Genomic DNA, 25,279 nt, shown 5'->3' on the forward strand with positions numbered 1-25,279 from the left:
GATTTAAAAATATTGCGTTTGATGGGAAAGTCCATGCTGATATTTTAAGCAAACTTTAAACACAAAACTTAAGAATTAATATAAAGTTTTGTATTTGAATTTTATTAAAAAACTTTGCACGAATTTTTCAGTCAATCCAATATTATTATCAAAAATAATTATTTCCAACAATGTTTTATTAATTACAACAATATATAAATTAAAAATAAATAAATTAAAGTTTTCTTCATGTACAGATGCCGATAAAACGCGTAAGACATTTCTTAAGGATTAAACTGTTTTTGTTATAAAAGATGTTAAGAAATGCATTATTAAATTTTTCAACGAATTACGGACGCGCCATTAATATTTTACCTCTGACATAAGCGTAAAAATTGTATAAAAGTGTATATTTACCATTATTAAAAATATTGAATTTGCGCGAGAAGCAATAAAGTTTGATAAATGAATTTCAATATCATTATAGGTTTGAAACATATGATGCGTGTACTTATAAGTGTTCAACTCAGTGCATTCTAAATTTTTGTGAGGTGTTCTTAAAGAACAAATAAAAGAAAAACGAAGAGAGAAAAAAATAGTTGCATCAGATGGGATGTGAAAAAGTGTAATTAATGTGCAACTGCAGCTGACCGAAGAGATGTTGATGTTGATCGGTGGTTTGATCGTCGCCTATTTCATCTACATTTTCATAGCAAGAAAAAATGGTAAATATTTTGTCTAATTAGTTCTAACTAGTCCACTCATGTGTATTTCGTGCACAAATTTGATATTTGATCTTTTGCACATGTTTCTCGTAGTAGTCTGCGTTAGGCCGAATTTATCTAATAAATCTGTATCTAATAAATAATTTATGTAAAAAATTAGATGTTACGAAATATTTATTTATAAGGATATTTTAGACGAGTTAGGATGAAAAGAATCAACTTTTTTTATTTTACGGAATAATATTCCAATAGTAATATTAATTGAGTTTTAAATAAATTTATAGAAAAACACGTGGGAAAAATGCGATAATTCCTTTAAATTCAATGTTAAAGTAAATTAAACTAACAAAATAATAAACTCAAATATTTGCATGGTTTTATAACTATTTTGAACTAAACTAGAACTTATTGTGATATAAATATATAAATAGATATTGTTAGAGTATTAATCATAAGCAGAGTATTAATCATAAGCAATTCATTAAAATGACAATTGTTAAACAGAATAATTATGTGAACAACAAATATTTAATATACGAAAACGTTTGGTATTATTATCTCAAAATATCTTATGATAAAATCATGAAAAATGGACATTAATCAAATTATATTAATTAAATATAAAGATTATATGTTCTTAACAATTACGTAATGTAGAATGAAAATAACAGTTCGACAGCATTTATTTTAAATGTCATTTATTGCAATTTATATTACTGTTACATTATTATTTTAAATAATAATATTAAGTTATATCAAGCGATATTAAATTGATAAATAAGAAAAATGGAAATAAATATTATGTTAACTATTATGTTACATAGTCTAGCAATGGCACATTATGTATAAAATATTTTATCATTATCATTTTGATTAAATTATTTGTTTGAATAAAACAAATCTAATAATAATTTTTGCGCATCGAGGACAAGCACGAAATACAATAGAAAAATTATTATATATATATATATATATATATATATATATATTGTATTTCGTGCATATAAATGATTATTATTACACAGAATTACTACGTATTATAAATGATTATTATTATACTACATGTTATAAATAATTTATATTATTCTTATGACATACTACATTAACAATAATACGATCGGTAGTAACATATAATTTTTTCCGATAAAAGATTTATTGATCAATTTGTAGTCACTCTTATTGTATTAAGAATTTTTATGAAGAGCTATAAGAATATACGTTAATTTGTAAACATAAAATTTCGCAAAGTAAAAATGTTAATTAATAACGATACTTTGTTGGTTAATCTTTAGTGCTTAATAATAATTTAACACAAACATAAGCAATAAAGTTAACAATTTTAGAATACTGTCATTCAAGCATTATCTGAAATCTGAAAGCTAAAAATGAAGTAAAATAAAAATTGTATTACTTCAAAGATTAAAGACTAATAAATAAATGTGCTTGGAATTTCTCGTGGAAAGAGCTCAGGAGGTCGGTGAATTTCACCTAGCGGTTGCGATCTATGCCGAACAAGATACACGAAAGGAAAAGAAAGAGTGAAAGAGAGACGAGATGAAATCGTGAGAGTTCTTGACGAGAGGAGTGACCGCGAAGACGCGAGCATACATCATCCGCAAGGTCATATCGAAAAACTTACGATGGAGAAGTGGTAGCATTTACGTGACATTGACTATATTCTGCTATTTGGCTATGATTCGATTATATAAAAAAAATGCAGCTAATAATCGTGATTCGCTTACCGTATCCTATATACAATTGCAACATGCGATGGATCGTCTATGATCGATAGTTTTGTATTCGGTTTTTATACAATTTTAATCAATTCATGATCCATCACTCTAATTGCTTATAAATTACAATAATATTCAAAAAGTATAATATATGTATATGTAAAATAATTTTTTATACAAGTGACAATCTTTTTTCAATGACATGAAGCGTGTGACATTTGAGTATTTATATAAGTAATACTAATAAAACGATTAAAAGTTTTGAGTATTTCGCATTTGAGTATTTTTCATTAATACTAATAAAACAATTAAAAGTAGGACAATTAAATGCAGAAAATAAGAAAGTGCGCTCGTGAGAATGAATTGTTTCTTGAGACAACAAGAAACTTCTGAAACTCGAACTTAAAATGCTCGAAAGATCTGAAATAGAATTATAACTATCTACTCAGTACCTAACAATTGTTTTTATAAGTGAAGAGTATAACACATTGATTATTAAATGAAATTTGTTGATTATTTAATTATGCAGCAATATTTAAATTTTTTATTCATCGTAATATGTAGCAAAACTTTTAAATATATACTATATATTTAAAATATTATAAAAATACGAGAGAGGGAGAGAGAGATGTCAATTTGTTTAGTTTTTATTTTTCTTATTCCCTTATTTTCTAATATCCTTCTTCTGACTAATGTAATGCTGGAAGATTAAAAAAAGTTTCGAAGCAGTCACTAAACTTCGTTTTCGGAATCGTCTCAAAAACCGCGGTCGAAGCTCTTTGGATTCTCTGAATTGATAGTACAGCTTTCTTTTCGTCGTCAAACTAAGTTTTGGGAATAGCCAGAAGTTACACGGAGAAGTTATAAATCGGATAAATATAGGTAATGTTGGAGTACTGTGATGCTTTTTCTGCTGTGATGCCAAAAAATTGCATACAATCTCGGATTTATGTGCCGATGTGTTATTGTGTTGAAACAACCAAGATCCTTGCTCTCGGTATTCAGGCCGAATAAAAAAATCATAAGTAGACTTTAACCTGGGGTGGTAACTATTAAAAACATTGAGAACCTTTTGGAGTTTATTCTTAGGTAAAATAGTGAATATGTCGTCAATTTGTAAACTATCTGTAAAATATCCGTAGATTAAAATCAAGCGCATTAATGCAATGTGTCTCAAGATCATCTAACACCAAATCAACTAATATAGATAACAGTGGAGAGCCTATAGGACTTCCAAAAACTTGTTCACAAAAGTGTCTATTAAAATTAAAACTTGTAGAACTCAGTACTAAATCTATGGCATGTTTAAACTGGTTTAAATTAAGTTTCATCACTTCCTTAACTTTGCTTTTATTTGAAGTCATTTATAAGAATTTATATATTATATTTAGTTTTAGAAAATGACTTGTGACGTAATAGAGTTATTCACACTTGAAAAGGACCAAAAACAATGGTCAAAACGTCGTGTGTATGATCATTAATTGTATAGCCAGTTTTGGTCAATAATAAAAAGGATGTTTCAATTAGTGAATATACTGGCAACATACAGGAGTCATTTGAATTTTGTTTCTAGTTTAATGCAGAAAAAGTTATAACATTTTCGAAAAGCGCACCTAATGCTTGACTATGAGATACAAAGTTTCGATGATATATAATGATCTAGAATCATTTGTAGCTATTTCTAGTGCTTTTATCAGATATATGCAAAAGATTTAGTTTTTTACAGTTTTTATTATTACAACAAAAAGTTTAAAAAAGTATTTATAAAAATCAAAACTAAATATGAAATCAATTGTTAACTAACCAAGTATCTAGAAGCAACTCAGTTTGCGTATTTTATCCAAATGTTTTCTATACATACTCTCTTATCACATGACGACGTTGAATCATCAAGATACAGTACAAATCAAGATACTGTACAAAGTTACAAGAATACATGACCAATGCGACCTGGACACGCCAATGTATTTCAATGTCATGTGATAAGAGAGTATGCATTTGGAAAAAATATTCAACCTGAATTGTTTCTAGGTACTTGACTAGTTAACTATTGATTTCATATTTAGTTTTGATTTTTTCTAACTTATTAATAGTGCAACGAAACTACACACAACTACAAATGATTCTGAATCATTATTATATCGAAACTTTGTTATCTTATATTGAGCATTTCTTCAAAATATTATTTCATATGTTACCTTAAATTATAAACGAAATTATTATTAGTTACTGCAAAAAATTACAAACGTATGCTAACATTCTATGTATGGAAAACTTAATTTATTAGAAAAGTGCTCATTTCACATAGGTCATATTTAATGTTAAAACTAACACAGGCGAACCAGTGCTTAATTTTGGGTGGCCAGCTGAAATATTAAACGTCATGATACAACTGCTCATCAAGAGATGGTTGTACAAGAAAAACTTTAAAAAAATTAATTACGCCGAAACCTAAAAAGACTGTATGTATGTGTGTAATTCAAGGCATTTATACAATAGAAATGATATCACTTGATACTGCAAAATAAAAAATTATGTGCCAGATTGTTCAGAATTAATTAATCTACAGTACAGTGCTATATGACAACTGTATGCCAGCTCTCATAAGCGGATGCGACAGATAGGGAACTAAAATAGTTGTGATATATCATATCATAAAAAAATATGTCTATTTTTATATCTATTTATATTTAATTAATAACATAATTGTAATAATGCATATTATACTAATGAATGTACGAGTACACTCTTGTTATCATTGTCATCGCGTACTATAATAATATCACTTACAACAAAATCTTTCGATTTTATTTTCAGATAAAACATCTACGGATCCAGCTTTAGCTCATGCAGCTCTCAGAGAAATTGTCGAGCGAGCTATGGAGGAAGCTCGGAAGTTACCGGAGTTGGATGCATCCGTGGATGCCACACATCTTCGAGAAGGACGCGCCATCGCCGATCATAGTTACGAGGACCTCCTTGCTACCGCAATACTTAATAAGGTTAATAGGATATATCAAGATATTTTACTTAAAATTTTACTTAAATTTTTTAAATTCCCACTATATAATTATCTATATACACATTCTTCACAAAAATGCGTATTTTTCGAAATATTTCGGGATTGTCATACTTTTGATAAACCCTATACATATATGAAATATGCAAAAAACGTTCGGCAAAGGAAATTCGGAAAAGAGCTCGAAAATGGTTACAGATTTATTTATCATAATAATAGTTGCATTTCTTACTATTACTGGCGAGATTAAGTTGCAGAAAATATTATCGACATATTGGTTTTCGAATTTAACGTCGCAGAGTGTTCAATTTATTCCTTGAGAAAACAGCCGAGATAGCCGACCCTTAATTAAAATGTGCACTACTTAATCTAAATTTTGTTAAAGTTATTGTTATGTTATTTTAGGTCATAGATAAATTCCAAAAGGAGCGTGTGGATAGCAATAGTAATGTTTTGCATGATTCGTTGGCAAAATATACCATAAGTACGTAAGGAATTCACTTAATATGTCGTATTAAGTACCTTACGGGAATGTTAAGAACATATTTATTAAAATGATATTTTTTTAGTAGAAAGTAAACATAATGATAAGGAAGATATGGCAAATTATATATCCCACCACATTGAATGTAACGATGATTGTAATAAAATTATAAAAAATGCAGACCATCGTAAATCGACATCTTTTATGGTATTTATATTGATTATATTTATACTTATTCTTAAATACGAAATGTAATACTATTAAGAAAAGAACAGAAAGAGACGAAAAGATGAAACTCAAATATTTTATCAAATCTTTAAATGAAATATTGTATAATATTGAGCCAGTTAAAAAGTTTGGTTCGATTTTTTATTTTTCAATTCAATTTACATGCGATATAGGCGACAATGTTGATAATGTCTTGGATTGGGTTCGGAAGAAAAACGGCGGAAAGTAATGGTCAACATGTCCTTTTGCTACAACAGTCACGGCGGAAGAAAGAGCTGTTATCAAATTTATTCTTTTGTCTTAACATTGTCGAGAATACAACTAACAAAAGATAAACTAGATGGAAGCATTATATAAGGCGCCAAACATGAATAATATATTCTTATGCCTTCTTATTTTACTCTATTTAACAACAGTTTATACCATAGACAATAATGTCTAATCATTAGCAACGATGATATTTACGTTGATACATAATTTGTTTCTACTGAATGTAATAAAGTAAAATTTGTTGCAAAAATCGAATCGAACTTTTTGACTAATCCAATATAATGAAACAAATGTATTCGATATAATAAAATATTATGTGTGCAAATTAATTCGGCGCCGTTTTAATAAAAAATTAAAGTAGCAACAGAAAGGATATAACCACAATAATCTCCGTCTTTATCGATGAGTTTGTTATCTATCAGACAGCTGTTGAATTTTTTTGCAACAGAAACTTGATGGTTTAGAATTGATAATGTCATTAAAGCATTTTCGAGCATCCTCCATTATTTTAAAATGTGTGTCAGTTAAATAATAAGTCTAGGTTTTGTAGTTGTACCACTTACAATTCTCGTACTTCTTGAAATAGATATGCATCAGGCATTAGAGAGAAAAAAGGAAAGAATAGTAATTGGTAAAAGATAGAATAAATCAACACGAAAAGTTCATGCAATATGAACGAATCTAATGTTACAACAACTGAAACATGTGAAAATCTGAAAGAGCAAAGTCTGGAGAATAAATCGAGTGCGGTAGAATTTTTCAACTGATATTAAAAATGATATGTTTTGTCTCTTCGTAACATATCCGAACGTTATCATGAAGCAAAACGATTTTGCAAAGTCCTTAATCAGTATACAGCCTCCTGCACTCCAATTCAAATCAAATTGGCGAAATTGTTATTGATAGCAAAGCTATAGCTATATCGAAACATTTGTTATTGACATTCAGCACATGTGGAATCTATCTTTCTTCCTTATCTCTTTTCTAATTGATGTAGATAGAAATGGCTTGACGGGTTACTACCACTGGAAGATACTCTTCTTGTATGTGCGAAATTTATATAATGGCTGTTATAATTCTTCATTGTGAAATTTTTGAAATTAATTAGTGGTTTGTCATTTAGATCAAAGTTTATCTCACAGAACTTTTGATATCACTTCTATGTCTATTATATGTCTTATAAGGTTACTATTTTCGTCAAAAGACCAAATTATTTTTGTTGCGTCAGCAATATTTTTCAGTTAAAATGCAGGAAGATTGCAATACCGAATGTGCATTTTATCAACAGCCATAGCACTATTAGTACTGTTTTCTCAATTATGTTGATCATTCTACAATGTTATGGTATTTCATATAGTGAAAGTTCTTTAACCTTAAAACCGCAATTGAGTGAGAAAATATTTAGATTTAAGTACTTAGTAGAAATTGAAAAATTAAAGGCACCAAATTAATTTACACCTAATATAGAATAATATTAGATCTGCGTATAAGTTCCTGGGGCCATGTTTTAGATGACGCTGAAATTCTAACGTAAATTCTGACATATCTTTTCAACTAGTTTATGTTTTACGTTAATACTATTGGTTAATCTGCATTCAATTCTACATATGATAGTTTGTATTTGTTTACTTCAACACATTTTTAATTTAATTGAAAATGAAGATTGAAAAGGTATATATCCTGCATGCTACATTATTTTCATTGTGGAAAAAGTGCTACTGAAACAAGCAGAGTTATTTACGAAACCTGGTGAGTATACTGTACCTAAAAGTACATGCCAACCCTGGTTGCAAGGTTTCGAAGAAGAAATTTTGACGTTAATGACAAACCTCGCTGTGGACGACCTCAGAAAATGTAAGATGAGGACTTGAAAGTTCTACTCGCCGAAGATGCAGCCCAATCGTCTGTGGAGCTGGCGAAACAGCTTTCGTGACTAAAGACACCTTACTGAAGCTTGAGTAAGAAGTCCTACCACACCTGACATGTAGTCTAGACTTTGCTCCTTCCGATTTTTACCTATTTCAGTGCGGAACCATTTGTTCGTCCGATGTCTGATTTAGAAATGAGGTTGAAGTATGGGTTGATGAATTTATTGCATCAAAAGATCTATCATTCTTCATTCGAGGAATCCATTTGTTGTCTAAAAAATGGTCTGAAGTTGTAGCAAGCGAGGGAAAATACTTTGATTAAACATGTATGTTTTTTAAATATATATAAACAAAGTCAGCAAGAAAAGCCCAGGAACTTATACGCAGACCTATATAAATCTAGGGAGTGTTTCAGCCTACGCGCACCACATGTTAATAAGACATTCCTAAAATTATTTGAAGACAAAAGTTCTAATATCTAAATGTTGAAATTATAATAACTTTGAAAATAAAAATGTAATTTTGTTATACATGTTTAATTTATAATTAATGTTATTAAGCAGTTTTGAGCTAGAAAGATAATAAATTTTATTGTAGATGGAAGAACGGATAGAAGAGGTAACTACAATTTCATCAGATGATGATCTTTCAGACAATAACGATTTGGAATTTCAATGCACCCGCCGTGTTCCGTTTCCAGAATATGGGATGGATATTATTGACGGTGAGCAGCTTTTGTTTTGAATATTATTTAGGTAATCATCTAAACATATTTATGAATATTTATAATACTAATAAATAGGAGTTAAAGTAAAATATAATAGTTCCATTTTATGCATAATATTTTAAGATAAATTTACTACAATTATTTAATTTATAATCAGTAATTTTAACAATTTTAATAATTTTGTTACACATTACATTAAAGTGTGATTATTTATTTTAAATGTTTAGTGATATCTGAGAAAGATCTGCGAAAACTGCCTTCGTCATCGTCATCATCATCATTGGATTCTTCGGATTTAAATTGTAATAAATATTCGTCAATCAAGAAGAGATGTTACGTCACTGATCACACGACGGATCTAGTCTCACCTATTGAATCTTGGAAGGATAATTGGCTATTCCAAAAGAGAAGAACTTCTTGGCCACAATCTGATGCGGTTGTCATGCTGGTACCAAGCTCTAATACATATTACAAAGCTTTGATTGGGGACAGAAATGCTGAAGATACATCTGATCTATCAGAGTGCTCTTCTACAAAATCTGACGAGGAGATTGAACAGGAACTAATGGAAGCGATTAATAACGTGGTTCCTAGTATGCTTAAGTATAATTCGGAGGAAAATAAAAAAATACCAAGCATCGCGATGCAATTTGGAAAGGATGAAATTGACGTCTGTGTTGAAACGGATTTAAAAATTGAAAACAATGTGGCTGTTTCCAAGAGCTTCGAGGAAACAGATGATAAAAAACACTTAGAAGTTTTCGGAGAGGAAACAATTAAAGACGATGATAATGAAGAAAAAACTGAAAGTTCTTTAGCGTACATAACATTGAGAAAAGGGGTAAATAAAGCTAAACGAGAGATTAAGGACACAGTTGAATGCGATCAACGAATAATCACTACTGCGATGGAAAATTCTGTACAAAAAGACTTGAAAATACGATTTAAAAAGATTAAAAAAAGTAATAGAAAAGAAAAGAATGCACTATCTGATGAAGACGAAGAACAACGTGATAGTGAGTATACCGAACATTATGATACGGCAATCCAAAGGCATGTAGATAGTCTGACGAAAATCGAAGATTGTACTGAAGAGAACAAAGCATTTAATGAAATGAAAAATATAATGAACGAACAGCTCAGAAAACCGAACAATTTCCAAGAAATGATAAAATTGCCTAAAGAACCAAAACGGTAGGATTTTTCAATATTGTATTTCTAAGCAATTGATTATGTGCCTAATACTTTTATTTATCAATTATACAATTTTATTTCTTTAGATAAAAAACAAAATTACAGACTATTTTTCTAATTTTTATTAGAAAAAAATGCTTCTTTTGAAAATGACTTATTTGATTAAACAATTTATTTAATTATGTTATTGAAATTCATTTTTAAATATAGTTTATAACTATATAACTCTTTTTTCAGATTTTATTTTTTAATGAGAAATCGATATAAATACGATGAAAATCTAGGAGTTTTTAAAATATTATAATGAATATTTAACAAGTGATGAGTGATATAGTACGATTCTATATACAGGGTGAACCATTTATAATGATAATGACAAATATCTCGTAAAATATACATCGTATAAAAAAATATTTTCAACAAGATTTGTTTGGTATCAAAGGAGTCACAAGTTGGCACTATCTGTTTTATTATAGACGGCGCTACTATAGGTCAAACAAAGGTCACCTTTACTTTTTTAAATGGAAATCCCTAGTTTTTATTATTTTATGCGAAAGTGGAGATAAAAACAAATACTTTTTATTCGAAACATTTTTTTTATTGAATGCAAATTTTTCGAGATAATCGACTTGAAAGACAGATTATTTGTTTCATGCTTATTTTCATACTATCTATGAAATTACTAATTATTACAAGGACTTCTGAATAAAAATGATAATTTTGTTACATAACTTATTCTTCCATGCAAAAATATTACTAATAATGAAGGCAAGGGTAATTTTTTGAACATAAGCTTTATTATTTTTTAGTAATTTATTGTTAATTTATTATTGTTTTATACATTATGTATGAGTATTTGTATGTTATAATAAAAACAAAAATCAATTTCAAAAAATACAAAATTTCGAATGAAAAATTAACATGTTTATTGCATGTGTTCCAAATGATGGCCATTAACTTCAATGCATTTTGCAATGCGTTTCCTAAAACTCCTTTCGGTGCGTATTATTGATGCTTGCGCTTCTATTAGTCCACAAACTTTTCAAAGCACCGAAAGGAGTTTTAGGAAACGTATTGCAAAATGCATTGAAGTTAATGGCCATCATTTGGAACACATGCAATAAACATGTTAATTTTTCATTCGAAATTTTGTATTTTTTGAAATTGATTTTTGTTTTTATTATAACATACAAATACTCATACATAATGTATAAAACAATAATAAATTAACAATAAATTACTAAAAAATAATAAAGCTTATGTTCAAAAAATTACCCTTGCCTTCATTATTAGTAATATTTTTGCATGGAAGAATAAGTTATGTAACAAAATTATCATTTTTATTCAGAAGTCCTTGTAATAATTAGTAATTTCATAGATAGTATGAAAATAAGCATGAAACAAATAATCTGTCTTTCAAGTCGATTATCTCGAAAAATTTGCATTCAATAAAAAAAATGTTTCGAATAAAAAGTATTTGTTTTTATCTCCACTTTCGCATAAAATAATAAAAACTAGGGATTTCCATTTAAAAAAGTAAAGGTGACCTTTGTTTGACCTATAGTAGCGCCGTCTATAATAAAACAGATAGTGCCAACTTGTGACTCCTTTGATACCAAACAAATCTTGTTGAAAATATTTTTTTATACGATGTATATTTTACGAGATATTTGTCATTATCATTATAAATGGTTCACCCTGTATATAATTTAGTATTATGTATAAATTTTAAATCCCACTATGTAATTCCTTCTTTTAATCATTTTACGAGAATCCTTCAAGAAGTAAAAAGACAAACGGTTGTTTTAAAATGATTAATATAATAATTTAACTACTTTTCAAGCTAATAAATTTTTTATTTTTATTTTAAACTGCGATACTAGGTAATATGCAACCACAATTTAGCAACACAGTTCAAAAACAAATATAATAATAATTTATTGCACATCGAAGATATACGCACGAAAGATACCAGAAATACATCAGAATACATCAGAAGTGATGCAACAACTTAATATGTCGTTTTTTTCATGATTGATTACATTAAGCCTGCGGCACACGGTATGATTTTTCGTGCTAAATCGCAAGAGATTTTGCTAGCAGTTACTGGCAATGCAACTTGAAATATTGCGTGCTGCGTGCTGCTGTGCGTGCTAGCATGCTAGTTTTTGTTAATAAATTCAGTGCTATTTCACACTACGTGGTTTGTTACAGACAATACTAATAAAAGACAAAAAATAAAAATAATAAGATAAAAATAAAGACAAAAGTTATACATATAAGTAATGTATTTTATTTATACTTATGGTGATATTAATTAAAAATGTATAATTAATTAAAAAAGACAGATTTCCTAATCCTTAAAAAACTTAACTTAAAAAGTTTATTAATTCTTTCATAATAAATAAATAGTGATTCCAATTACATTTTAATTGTAACCAAGGGTAATTATGCATTATAGGGGTGTCAGCTCCGATGACCTTGACCTTGACATATGTTGTCAAGGTCACTCTCCTGAGTGACCTTCAAAAGGTTTTAGCCGTCGCTCGTTGTTTATTAAAGAGTTATTAATAAAAGAAGTTTAATAATTTTGCACGAATTTTCAGCTGTCCACGCGAAGTAAGGACTTGAGTTTGACCTATATTACAAAGGTCACCTTCCCGAATAACCCGCACTTGGTTTCATCCTTCGCTCGTTGTTTGTTAAGAAGTTATTAACAAAAAAGTTTAATAAATAAAGCATAATTTTACGATACCATATACGTTTACGAAAGAGTATATTTGATGGAATTTTAGCTGCAAAGATTTAGGGGCAAAGCCAGTGTACCAGATTTCACCATACAGATTTTGATCACCTAGTACACACGGCACGGATCCCGGGGGGCCCTCCCCCCCGCCCTCCCGCGAAGTGGGCTGAAAACGAACGTATGTGTCCGGGGCTCCAGTTTCGGAAAATATAACCAGGTTAGGTTAGGTTAGGTTAGGTGAGGTTAAAGCAGAGAATACTTTGTATTTAACTGTTCGTGCTTTTGGTTAAAGTGAAGAATACTTTGTACTTATATTAAAAGAAACTATTCTATATATTAACTATTCACTGCTTTAAATGACTTTCCTTTCTTCGTTCATATACATATTCGTTGTTTATATCTTTCAATATTCAAAATAACTACTATATTTTCGAAATTTCTTTTGTTAATAACTTTTTCATAAACAACGATCGATGACGAAAACCTAGTGCGGATTATTCGGGAAGGTGACCTTTGTAATATATGTCAATATCATGTTCTTGCTTCGCGTGGACAGCTAAAAATTCGTACGAAATCATTACATTTTTTTGTTAATAACTTTTTAATAAACAACGAGCGACAGTTAAAACCTTTTGAAGGTCACTCAAGAGGGTACTCTTGACAACATATGTCAAGGTCAAGGTCATCGGAGCTGACACCCCTATAATGCATAATTACCGTAACCAAGTGAATATATATTATTTTATTAAATTTCTCTAGACATCTTATAATTAAAATAGTAATCCCACACATAAGATAATCTGCATGTGTGAGGTCAAACCTAGTAGTACTTTTATAATTGGAAGAGCATTTCGCTAAATAGCAACGAATGAATTAACAAAACTAGTACGAAAAATCGTGCCGCAGGCTTTATTTTCAAGTATAATATGTCACTATAATACTAACTGTTAATGCTTTATAAACTTTTCAATGCTAGATTTCAGAGCTCGAGTTGAAACTTCAACTGGGCGTTCTGAATGTTGCTCATCAAAAACACTTATTCAGCCATATTCAAAGTGATCAACTCACTTGTAAAACTTCTCACGATTTATGCGACTTTTACCATATCTATATATTTGACTATTCTGCAGTAAATGTTAAACAAGTTTACATCTCTCTGAAAACAAAAATCTTAGTACTATACGTTGTTCTTCAAAAGTTCACTTTTCGGGAAAATTTATAATAATGAAATGTTAAAGAGATTATGTTAAGAAGACATTGGTCAAACAATAGTTTTTAAATGACACAAGATATGCTAACTTTTAAAGTATTGTATTTCTTATTTCGATAATTTTTGTACTATAAGTGTTTGTCTCTTTACTTTATTGAATGATCTACGTATTATGACATATTATAATACACCAATTAAATTTGTATCAAATTCATTTTGCAGTGCATACTCAAAAGATAAAGCTCAATTATCTTACGTAATGATTAATAACAAGCACATTGATGTAATAGCTGAAGATGATCGATTAAGTGCTCCTCCACGTCCAGGTAATTCCAAAATTATTTTGAATAAATTGATGATATAAGCTCGAATTACTTCACATCTATCGGACTTATTATCGGAAAGGTAAAAGCATAACAAAATTTGCTGGACTAGCACGTAAATGCAGACAAATTTTTTTATAGTTTTATTTTTCTTTTATAAAAACTAATAAATATTAAAAATGATTTAAATATAAAAGATAAAGTTAAAATTGAATTAAAATTCGAATTGAATAGTTTGAATGAAAAGGTTTATTTATATGGTTCACCGCACGCCTTCATAGCTAATCCTCTCGAAACGCGCTTTCATTCGTTAGTTTTAATCGTTAATATCCCCGTTAATATAACGCAAATCGCTGAATGGTACAGGACTTTTCTGTTCAGTTAAGTTCGGGCTATATTGGACGGGTTATACGCGGTCACTAAGACATCCTGCATTATGCATCAATGAACATATCACATATATGACAATTTGTTCATATTGAACAGGCACAATAGCAGAACGTGAACATAAAAAATGGGAAAATGCGGCACCAATTGAAAACAATCCATACAGTGAAGAGAGTATACGAAAGCGATGCTTGGAGAGGCAATATTCAAAAAATTTAGATATTCCAGGGTAAGAATCATATTTTACGAATACCTTATTATAATTATGAAATATATCTCTCTCAATATTTTGTTTTGTTTAGAGCTCATTACGAGTTGACAAAACTGAATGAAGTGAATTCGAAAACACTTTTGAAAGCTGATCAACCGGATATCAAACGGTAACTTTTGAAAATAATACTGTGATTTTTTATTAAAAGTAGATAGATGTGTATGGTATGCGAAAAACTTTATAATAACATAATAGTAAGATTATAAAACTCTGAAACATATATGTATAGCGTATGTTTGCACGGATCGTGAGAAAAGAAGTGATTTTACGAGCTGTACTATTTAGTTGAAACAAGAAGAAGGCAACAGCTAACTAGAGCAGAATAAAATTCTAAATTCCATGACGCTAACATAAAACTGAAGTCACTTTAAGCGCTTTTTAAATTTTTAGTTTTGATACCTAAATATAGAAATATTTAAGACATACATAACCCATTAAAAAGACCTCACAAAGGTAAAAAAAAGTACGCCAAGTACATAAAAAATCCCACCTTGTACGCAACAAAAAGTTTAAAAAACGGTAATTATGCTGTTTAGGGGACCCACTTCCGATGACCTTGACCTTGAAATATGTTGCTAAGGTCAGTGTCCTGAGTGACCTTCAGAAGGTTTTAGCTGTCGCTCGTTGTTTGTTAAAAAGTTATTAACAACAGAACGGTGACAAATAAAAACAGATTTTTTGTTAGTAACTTTTCAACAAACAACGAGCGACGGGTGAAACCTAGTACGGGTTATTCGGGAAGGTGACCTTTGTAATATATGTCAAACTCAAGTCCTTGCTTCGCGTAGACAGCTGAAAATTCGTGCGAAATCATCAAACTTCTTTTGTTATTAACTTTTTAATAAACAACGAGCGACGAATAAAACCTTCTGAAGATCACTCAGAAGGGTGACCTTGACAACATATGTCAAAGTCAAGGTCATCGGAGGTGGGTCCCCTAAACAGCATATTTACCTAAAAAACTATTATATTTATAAAAATCAAAACTAAATATGAAATCAATAGTTAACTAGCCAAGTACCTGGAAGCAATTCAGTTTGAATATTTTATCTAAATATTTCCCATGCATACTCACTTATCACACGACATTGAAGTACTTGGCGTGCCCGGGTCGCATTAAACGTGTCTTCTTGTAAATATTTTATACAATTTTTATAAATTTGTACAGTATCTGGATTTGTATTGTATCTTGATTTTTAATAATGACTCACAAATCTTTTTAGTTGGAAATATTAAAATAAACACACAGTTTTACAGACTAGCAAAGTGATTATAAATATCTCTTTTCATTACTTAACTAATACAAATAATTTACATGTAAAGTACAGATTTTAGGTAGGACAGTATGTTTTAATGTGAGCCGGGCACGCCAAGTACTTCAATGTCGTGTGATAAAAGAGTATGCTATTTAGATAAAATACTCAAACTGAATTGATTCGAGGTACTTGGCTACTTAACTATTGATTTCATATTTAGTTTTGATTTATATAAATAGTTTTTTAAACTTTTTGTTCCGTACAAGGTGGAATTTTTTATGTACTTGGCGTACTTTTTTTACCTTTGTGAGGTCTTTTTAGTGGGATCTCATTGCTTTTTATAAATTTTTTATATTTTGAAATATCTCAAATCCGCTCTCTCTCTTCCTCTCCCTCTCCCTCCCCTCTCCCTCTCCCCCTCCCCCTCCCCCACTCTCTCGTCATATTAATCCTTAAAATTTTATTATTGGATTGGATATCATACATCAGATGCAGTGTGAATTCTCCATAACCTATCGTACGTATGTGAATGCGGCTTGAGCGACAAACTCGATTTGATTGTGTGCGTGCGAGCATACGTACATGAGTCTGAACCTGAATCTGGAGAAGAATGAAAGTCAATTCTAGCATACGATTACGATATCCCAGGATAGACTGCACTAATCTTATTCGAATTGGTCGCAATTGAAAGCTTGCATCCATATTATATTATTAAAGTGCCGTTAGATTTTTAAATAAGGCTTTAGTTCCTGAGATATTTTAATCGAAAGTTTGGGTGACGTGAAATTCCGAATAAGCTACTTGGTAGCGCGCGACATCTATGTAGTGGCTCTCATCGCTCGGAACCTTGTTCTTTATGTACTTGGCGTCGCGACGCTACCGCGTCGCTTGATGTGATATATAAAAAGTTTCAGCAAATTATTGTTTTTAATAACATATGTTATATAATTATTTTATTAAAACATTATGTAATAAAGTTTATTTGCGATATTACATATCGCACCCTTGCTTCAAAAGTGTCACAACTCAAAACTTGCAACTTTTCACAAATCGCAGAAAACTGTTTTTGAACATATTAACACATTATTTTGTTAATAAGATTTATCAGTAAGAAGAACACGTGGCTAGAGTTCCATATACGACCCACCTCTGATTTTGATGAACTTTTACAGACATCTAGTACATACTAAATGAAGACGAATGACACAAGTGAGAATGTGTGGAAACGTCTAGTTTCTGAGATATTCTAAGTTTTATTATTTTGTTAGATGTTGGATTTTTTGACTGTGCAAGTGCAAGGTCAGTCATTTGGACAGGTGAGTGGGTTAGTGAACATAGTGCGGAGCGAAAGCTAGGCCTTCGAAGTCTTTTCCCACCAGTGATGCCAGAAAGTGTGCTCGTCGCATTGCTAACGCATGCGGTGGGGACGGAGTGGGGATGGTCTCGCGGCGGCTGTACGCACACGGACACGATACGTTACCGGGATTTGTGCCGTATACCAGGTGATCAAATCTGTACAGTGAAATCTGTTATAATGGGTCTTGCGGAGGGAGGGGCGAAGCCCCCCGTCCTCCCGCGAAGCGGGCTGAAAACGATGCGTATATGTCCGGGGCTCCAGTTTCGGAAAATATAACCTAACCCAAACCTATTTCTGATTTAAAACTAAAATTCTATCAAATATACTCTTTCGTAAACGTATATGGTATCGTAAAATTATGCTCTATTCATTAAACTTTTTTGTTAATAACTTTTTAACAAACAACGAGCGACGGCTAAAACCTTTTAAAGGTCACTCTCCTGAGTGACCTTGACAACATATGTCAAGGTAAAGGTCATTGGGACAGGCTCTCCTAAACAGGAGTTTTACTTTTGAATGTAGAATGCCAGCAGAATCGCGCACATTTAAAAATTAAAAATATTATTAAAACTAAAAAATTTAAAAAATTAGAAAATTGAAAAAGAGTAAAAAAGATTTAAGTTAGGTTAAATTAAGAGGTAGTAATATGTTTGCGCGGTTCCAGAGCAACAGAATCTAAAAAACCAAAAACACATTAAAAAAATTTAAGGGTAAATTTAGGTTAGGTTAGATTATACTTTTTATATGGTACTTAAAATTTTTTCTTTATATACATCTAAAATTTACATCTAAAAATGTATTTACCCCGAATATGCATTTAGCTTTGAAACGACCTATCGTGATCTCGAGCGCGGACCAACTCGTCGGGACGGGTTCGAGGATAGGTCCGAGATAGTGAGCAACAAGGATTTCGGTCAACAATAATATTTTATTACGATTTATCTATATATGTACAATGCACTCTTCCGACTGCTGCTGTGCCCGTTGGGCGCCGGCCAGCGGTTCGCGTCCGCGTAAGTGTGTCGCGTGGTTGCCGTAAGCGAGATCGGCGCGATGAATCGCTCGTGTATAAAAACGCCGCGGGGCGGGACGAACGCGCGGCCCGATTGTTGACTTCCCGTGTCGATACGCCGATGGGCGTGCTAATTCCTGATGTTCGGGGCTGAAGGCGACCCTATAGGCCGCGTATAGATGGCCGTCGCCGTGTGGCCGAGACTTCTCGACAGAGGCGAAGAATCCTTCACCCCTGTTTACACGACTCGCCACCGGGTATGGGAATGTGTGCGAGATGGACTTTCTTGCCCGAGAAGTCTCGGGAGAAACGAGGAACTCCTCACCCCACCTATATAGCCCAGTAAAATTAGACTTGAATAGGGCATAACTATAAAAAAATTATGAACAAGCTGAATTTTTATGGAGACCTTTATTTCGATGTTGTAATGAAGTCCTGAAAAGTACCCTTAATTTGACCCATGGGTGTTTTTTTTTTATAGGGGGTGAAAGGAGGTAAATTTTAGTTTTTTGCCATTATCTCGAAAACTATCAATTTTTCGAGAAAAACAGTTATTATCAAAATTGTAACTCATTCTGTATAAAAAAGGTTATACTTTTTTTCGTACAACTAATCGTTTTTGAGTAAAACGTGCGGTAAATTTGCAATGTCTGTAGTTCGTAAAAAACGTACTCTTTTCCACACCACCGCGGGGGTAGAGTACTGGGCGCGTTTTTTTTATGTGGTGTCCCCGGTAGGTCTAATCCACATTGAAATGTGCTAGAAAACAATTTTTTTTATTCGGTCTCTTCCTCTATATCTGTTTCCTTTGAAGCTTCCTTATCTTCCTCAGTAATTTTCTCAATATGTTCTTCATTTATTATTTCTTCTGTTTCTTGTATTTAGAAAGTCATTGGATCTATATCGTCGTAAACATCCATATTGCTTTCTGTTACTTCAGTCACGACGTTTGAACAAGATTGTCCACGGCAGTGCCCGCATACCGCAGAACAGCGAAGACTTATTTTTCTACAGCTACAGCTCGCGCTACAGCAACGTAAAAATATTTAAATATTTTTTTATATATATTTTGATTGTCCGTGGACAATCTTGTTTAAACTTTTTCGACAGCAGAATATTTGTAATATAACTTTTCTGCACCTCATATTCACATAATACTGCAATGATGTGCACATTTTCTCTTTCAGATTTACTTCACTCTATATCTTCGAAACGCTTGATTCCACGAAAAAAAGTATAATAACTGTTTTTGTAGAAAATTTTATGAGCTACAATTTTGATAGTAACTATTTTTCTCGAAAAATTGATAGTTTTCGAGATAATGGCAAAAAACTAAAATTTATCCCCTTTCACCCCCTATAAAAAAAATCCATGGGTCAAATTAAGGGTACTTTTCAGGATTTCATTACAACATCGAAATAAAGGTATACATAAAAATTCAGCCTGTTCGTAATTTTTATGAAGTCAAAGTCTAATTTTACTGGGCTAATAGAGATTCTAGGATTTGTGGTGACCGATGGTCTACAACTCTACACGCTTGCGATGCCGAGACGTCTCGGCAGAGACGGAGAATACTCCACCTCGGAAAACGGTGCAACTGCGCGTAGAACTGGCGTGCTTGTAACCGGTGGTTCAGCTGGCGTACCAGCGTGATTGGTTTGCTCAGGATTCGGGTAACGGTACGGATCAGTGATCTAGGAAAGATCGAAGGAATCTCTACTTTACTGCGATTTGACGCGCGCTTTTATACCCCTTTTCCCGCAGGGTTGTTTGTTGAAAACGGCGGCTCGGGCGGCCGCACACCAGCGCCGATCTACCGGTGCGGAGCGATACGGAAACGGTATCGGCGCGGTGTTGACGTCCGAGCGGTGACAAACACCTTGCAGGAACCGGTTCGTTCCCGGTCTGGTTTCGTGATTATTTTGGGGGCGCAAACGCTTTACGCCCTCGTCTCGATGTTAGTGGACGGAAGCCGACCGATGGTCGTCGGCAAGGCAATAATACGAGTCGGGTGATCGGACTTTACGGAACGATCGCCCTAAAAAGGGCGTGTCGTTACAGCTTAAACTGTGAATATTTCAAAAAGTAGAAGTTTCCGCACATTCACATTTGTGTTATATGACTTTATTTAGTATGTACCAGATGTCTGTAAAAGTTGATCAAAATCAGAGGTGGGTCGTATACGGAACTGTTACTTAACATTTATAGTTGGGTAATTATGCATAATAAGGTGGGTCTAGAAATGTGTCGTATCATCGTATCGTATCATAATCGCGTATCATGCATGATATGGATACGTTAGTTATAATGATACGCCGAGGCCTTGCTTTCAATCCGTATCTGTATCATTTATCTGTATCTCTTTATTAGTTTTCCATCTAACGTATCGTTCCACGTTAACCTGCTGTGGAGACAATGTCTGTACAGTTAGCTGCTGTTAATTACATTTTTCTTCATTATTTATTGAAGAAACCAAGGAAATCACGACGGTGGTGGATAAAAAGAAGTTTTGCGAATCGCGAAGTATACAGTGGCCCAAAATTATTGCGTGACTTAAAGTTTCAATCTGTTAGTGGACAGTACAAAAACTTCACAAGAATGTCACCCATTGAGTTTGAGTACCTGATAAATTTGGTGGGGAAACAGATTTCCAAAATATTAGGTTGTTCATTAAGTTCTGCGGTTTTTTTTGCCCTAAATTAAAACATAAATCTATTGTACTTACACATTTATTCAATCTAGAATGTATTGTCCATCTTGATCGACCACCTTCTGCCAACGTTCTGGAAGGGACATAATGCCGCGTTTGTAGAAGTCGCGCGACTTCTGCGCGAAAAAGTCCTCCAAGTACGTTTGAATATCGTCCACTGAATTAAAGCGCTGCCCGTCAAGATTGTTTTGGAGTGACCGGAACAGATGGTAATCCGACGGCGCAAGGTCTGGGGAGTACGTTGGGTGCTGCATGACTTCCCAGCCAAAGCACTTCAACTTCTTCTTGATCACCAAAGCAGTGTGTGGTTTGGCGTTGTCGTAGTGAAAGACAACGCCCTTCCTGTTCGCCAATTCCGGCCGCTTCTTCGCCACTGCCTGCTTCAATTTTTCTAACTGAGCGCAATACTTCTCGGCGTCGATGGTCTGACCGCGCGGAAGCAGCTCGAAGTACAGGACGCCTCGCCAATCCCACCACACACTCAGCATCACTTTCTTCGGATGCAAATCCGCTTTGGCAACCGATTGTGACGACTCACCCGGACCGCACCATGACCGCTTGCGTCGAATGTTGTTATATACCACCCATTTTTCATCTCCCGTGACCACCCGTTTGAGAAAGGCCTCCAGCGAGTTTCATTTCAACAGGGATTCACAGATCATGGCGCGATCCAAAATGTTCTTTTTGGTGAGCTCGTGAGGGACCCAAACATCTGCTTTTTTCGACATCCCAAGCCGTTTTAATCGCTGCGCAACCGTTGTATGGGCGATGTCGAAGCGCTCCGCGATCTCCCGCGTCGTCAGGTGTCGGTCTGCTTTGATTGCGGCCACGATTTGGTCGTCGTCAGTGGTGGATGGACGATCGGAGCGAGCAGCATCGGAGACGTTCACATCTCCGGAACGAAAGCGCGCAAACCAACGCTGGCAAGTGTCAGCGCTTATGGCCGAGTCCCCGTACACGCCACATATCTCACGTTGTGCGTCCGTCGCTTTTACTCCTTTGCGGAAGAAAAATAGCAAAATGTGCCGAAAATGCACCTTTTGATCCTCCATTTTCAATGAATAGCGCGTACACACAACACGTCAAAACACAACAAAGACTCTGGCGAAATGTCAAGCGTTGTCTAACCTGTCACGGAGTATGCGGCAATCCGCGGTTCAGGCGATGCATGCTATCTTTTTCAATGGACAAACGCTATCTATCGAGAAAACCGCAGAACTTAATGAACAACCTAATAGACACCACATATAGGAAAGTAATACCTGTTCAAAAAAGATTAGCCATAACTTTGCGATCGCTAGACGAAGCAACACGACTGAATCAAGTCAGGATCTCAGGATCAGTAAGCGTCCACACTGACTGTATCCGTATCTCGTATCATTTCTTTGATGTTTCGGCAAAATACCGACTTCAAATGGATCATGGTCGTATCGTATCTGCGTATTATTTTGATACACAGATACGATACACAGATGTGATACGGCGCACCGTCCACACTAAGCTAATCGTGATACGCGATCATGATACGATGATACGACACATGTCTGGACCCATCTATAGGGGAGCCAGGTACGATGACCTTGACCTTGACATATGTTATAGAGGTCATCTTCCTGAGTGACCTTCAGAAGGTTTTAGCCGGCGGTCATTGTTTATTAAAAAGGTATTAACAAAAGAAGTTTCGAAAATGTAGTAGTTATTTTGAAGTAATTTAAAGCAGTGAATCGTTAATATATAGAATAGTTTCTTTTAATATAAGTACAAATTATTCTCTGCTTTAACCTAACCTAACCTAACCAAACCTAACCTAACCCAACCTTGGTTAGGTTATATTTTCCGAAAGTGGAGCCTCGGGCATATACGTTTGTTTTCAGCCCGCTTTGCGGGAGGGCTGTGAAAGAGTGTAGATAGCTGAAAATTTGTGCAAAATTATTAAACTTCATTGGTTATTAATTTTTTAATAAACAATGACCGCCGGCTAAAACCTTCTGAAGGTCACTCAGGAGGGTGACCTCTATAACAATGTCAAGGTCAAGGTCATCGGAGCTGGCTCCCCTATTATGCATAATTACCTTATAGTTGTATCACTTATAATTGGTCGAGCAGTGTTTTTAGAATCGTTTCATAGTATTAACTCGAAATTCGAAATTTGTGAGTTGTGACACTTTTGAAGCAAGTGCGATATATGTAATATGTATATACAATATATATAATTAAAAAAGAGTGAAGAAGATATAATATTATAAATGATAATCATTTTACATTGTAGAGTCTTGTAGTACTAATAAGTGGAATTTATCAATCATAGGTTTGGTAGAGATTATTATATCAATCAATCAAAAGCGCCCAGTGAGGAACGACACGAACGGTGCAGATCAGCAATGTCTTCACTGTCGAGCAGACCAAGCAGTTCGTTATCCCAACGATCTAATTGCATCGATGATGAGCAATGTGAACAACAGGTGAGTCAAAACGAGTTCGAGCAATTCGAGGGCATTTTACTGCATGGCAGCCTTTCTAGATAACACTGCTGTAATCCACGCGCCAGTCAGCATTTCACGATCAATCCTCTCTTACATCTGGGGCCTACGTGATCGTGATGTGAGATTATTTAGTCGTGCGAGTGATTGATTACGATCACAAAGAGTAAATTGGAAAACACTTAGAAGTTTTTTCGACTAATGAATTCTAAGAAGAGAAAAACTACAATTTAAAATAGTGCAAGATTTAGAGATCTCATGGAATTGAAGATAGAAAACGTTCTTAAGAGAAAAAAGAATATCTGGCGGAGAACTTGGGGATTGATAGACTTTCGAAAGCTTTGCAATTGGCAGATTGAAAATAAATGCAAAGTTGCAATCGACATAAGAGTTACTTATAGATAATTCGATAGATAAAGTTAAAGAGTTGATTTGCGGTGTGATAAGAATCGTGAAGAATTGTTGAATAATCAAGATTCGGATATGTTTTCAGTTGGCCTTCGGAATTCGGATAATAATGAGCGGGAGCTGGAAGCAATTATAGCAATGATAATCATCTAAAAGATGATGATTATTATCATACAGTAACATATATTACAACAAAATTACCTGTTTACAAAAAGGTAGTGGCGCGCCTCAGTGATGCCAGATAATTTGAAAAATGAAATCGTCCATCTGTTAGGCTATATTAATTCGCTTTTGTCTGTATGTAACTCCCTTATCAGGCAATATCTTTTTCTTTCAATTTATATATTATATATAATATAATATAAAATCCCTATTCTGTCGTTGAATTGATCGGGTACTTCCCGACATGCTAGAAACACCAAATTTCGCGTGGTGATAGGGGTTCACCCCCAGGTAATGGGAAAATTCTTGAAATCTTTAATTTCGGTCCAGGGACTACCTGGCGTAGACAGGCTTTTGTCTTGTAATATATAATTTGAAAAATATTGGGTATTAAACTTAATTTTAAAGGATTTTTGTGAAAATGAACGCTTATTTCGAAACAAGATGATAAGTACATGTTATTCAAAATATTGTCCATCGTTAGCCACAACTTTTTCCCATCTTTCTGGTAAAAGGCGGATTCCTCGGTGGAAGAATGACTCGTCTTTTAAGGTTATCCATGAATCGAGCCATTGTTTTATATCTTCAAAAGAACTGAAGTGCTGGTCAGAAAGGTGGTTCTTCATGGATCGAAACAAGTGGAAATCAGAAAGAGCAATGTCTGGTGAATACGGCGGGTGGGGTAGAACATCCCATCCGAGCAGCTCTAGCGTTTCCTTGAATGGTTTAG

General features: G+C 33.2%; 1 protein-coding gene across 5 annotated transcripts in view; it reads left to right on the plus strand.

The window, feature by feature from the left end:
- The window catches only part of LOC105279114, a 164,577-nt gene that overhangs the window by 110,256 nt on the left and 29,042 nt on the right, over positions 1 to 25,279 (plus strand). For 3 of the 5 annotated variants that reach the window (XM_026972193.1, XM_026972194.1, XM_026972196.1), the window contains 9 exons: positions 5,255 to 5,439; positions 5,862 to 5,940; positions 6,026 to 6,147; positions 8,904 to 9,030; positions 9,261 to 10,227; positions 14,406 to 14,509; positions 14,993 to 15,122; positions 15,196 to 15,273; positions 23,808 to 23,961. In XM_026972193.1, coding sequence (XP_026827994.1) covers positions 5,255 to 5,439; positions 5,862 to 5,940; positions 6,026 to 6,147; positions 8,904 to 9,030; positions 9,261 to 10,227; positions 14,406 to 14,509; positions 14,993 to 15,122; positions 15,196 to 15,273; positions 23,808 to 23,961 — 1,946 coding nt within the window. The remainder of the gene's footprint in view (positions 1 to 5,254; positions 5,440 to 5,861; positions 5,941 to 6,025; positions 6,148 to 8,903; positions 9,031 to 9,260; positions 10,228 to 14,405; positions 14,510 to 14,992; positions 15,123 to 15,195; positions 15,274 to 23,807; positions 23,962 to 25,279) is intronic. The other 2 variants (XM_026972195.1, XM_026972197.1) reach the window with 2 other exon arrangements.

The sequence above is a fragment of the Ooceraea biroi genome, chromosome 9, assembly GCF_003672135.1.
Source record: "Ooceraea biroi isolate clonal line C1 chromosome 9, Obir_v5.4, whole genome shotgun sequence".
Taxonomy (NCBI): domain Eukaryota; kingdom Metazoa; phylum Arthropoda; class Insecta; order Hymenoptera; family Formicidae; genus Ooceraea; species Ooceraea biroi.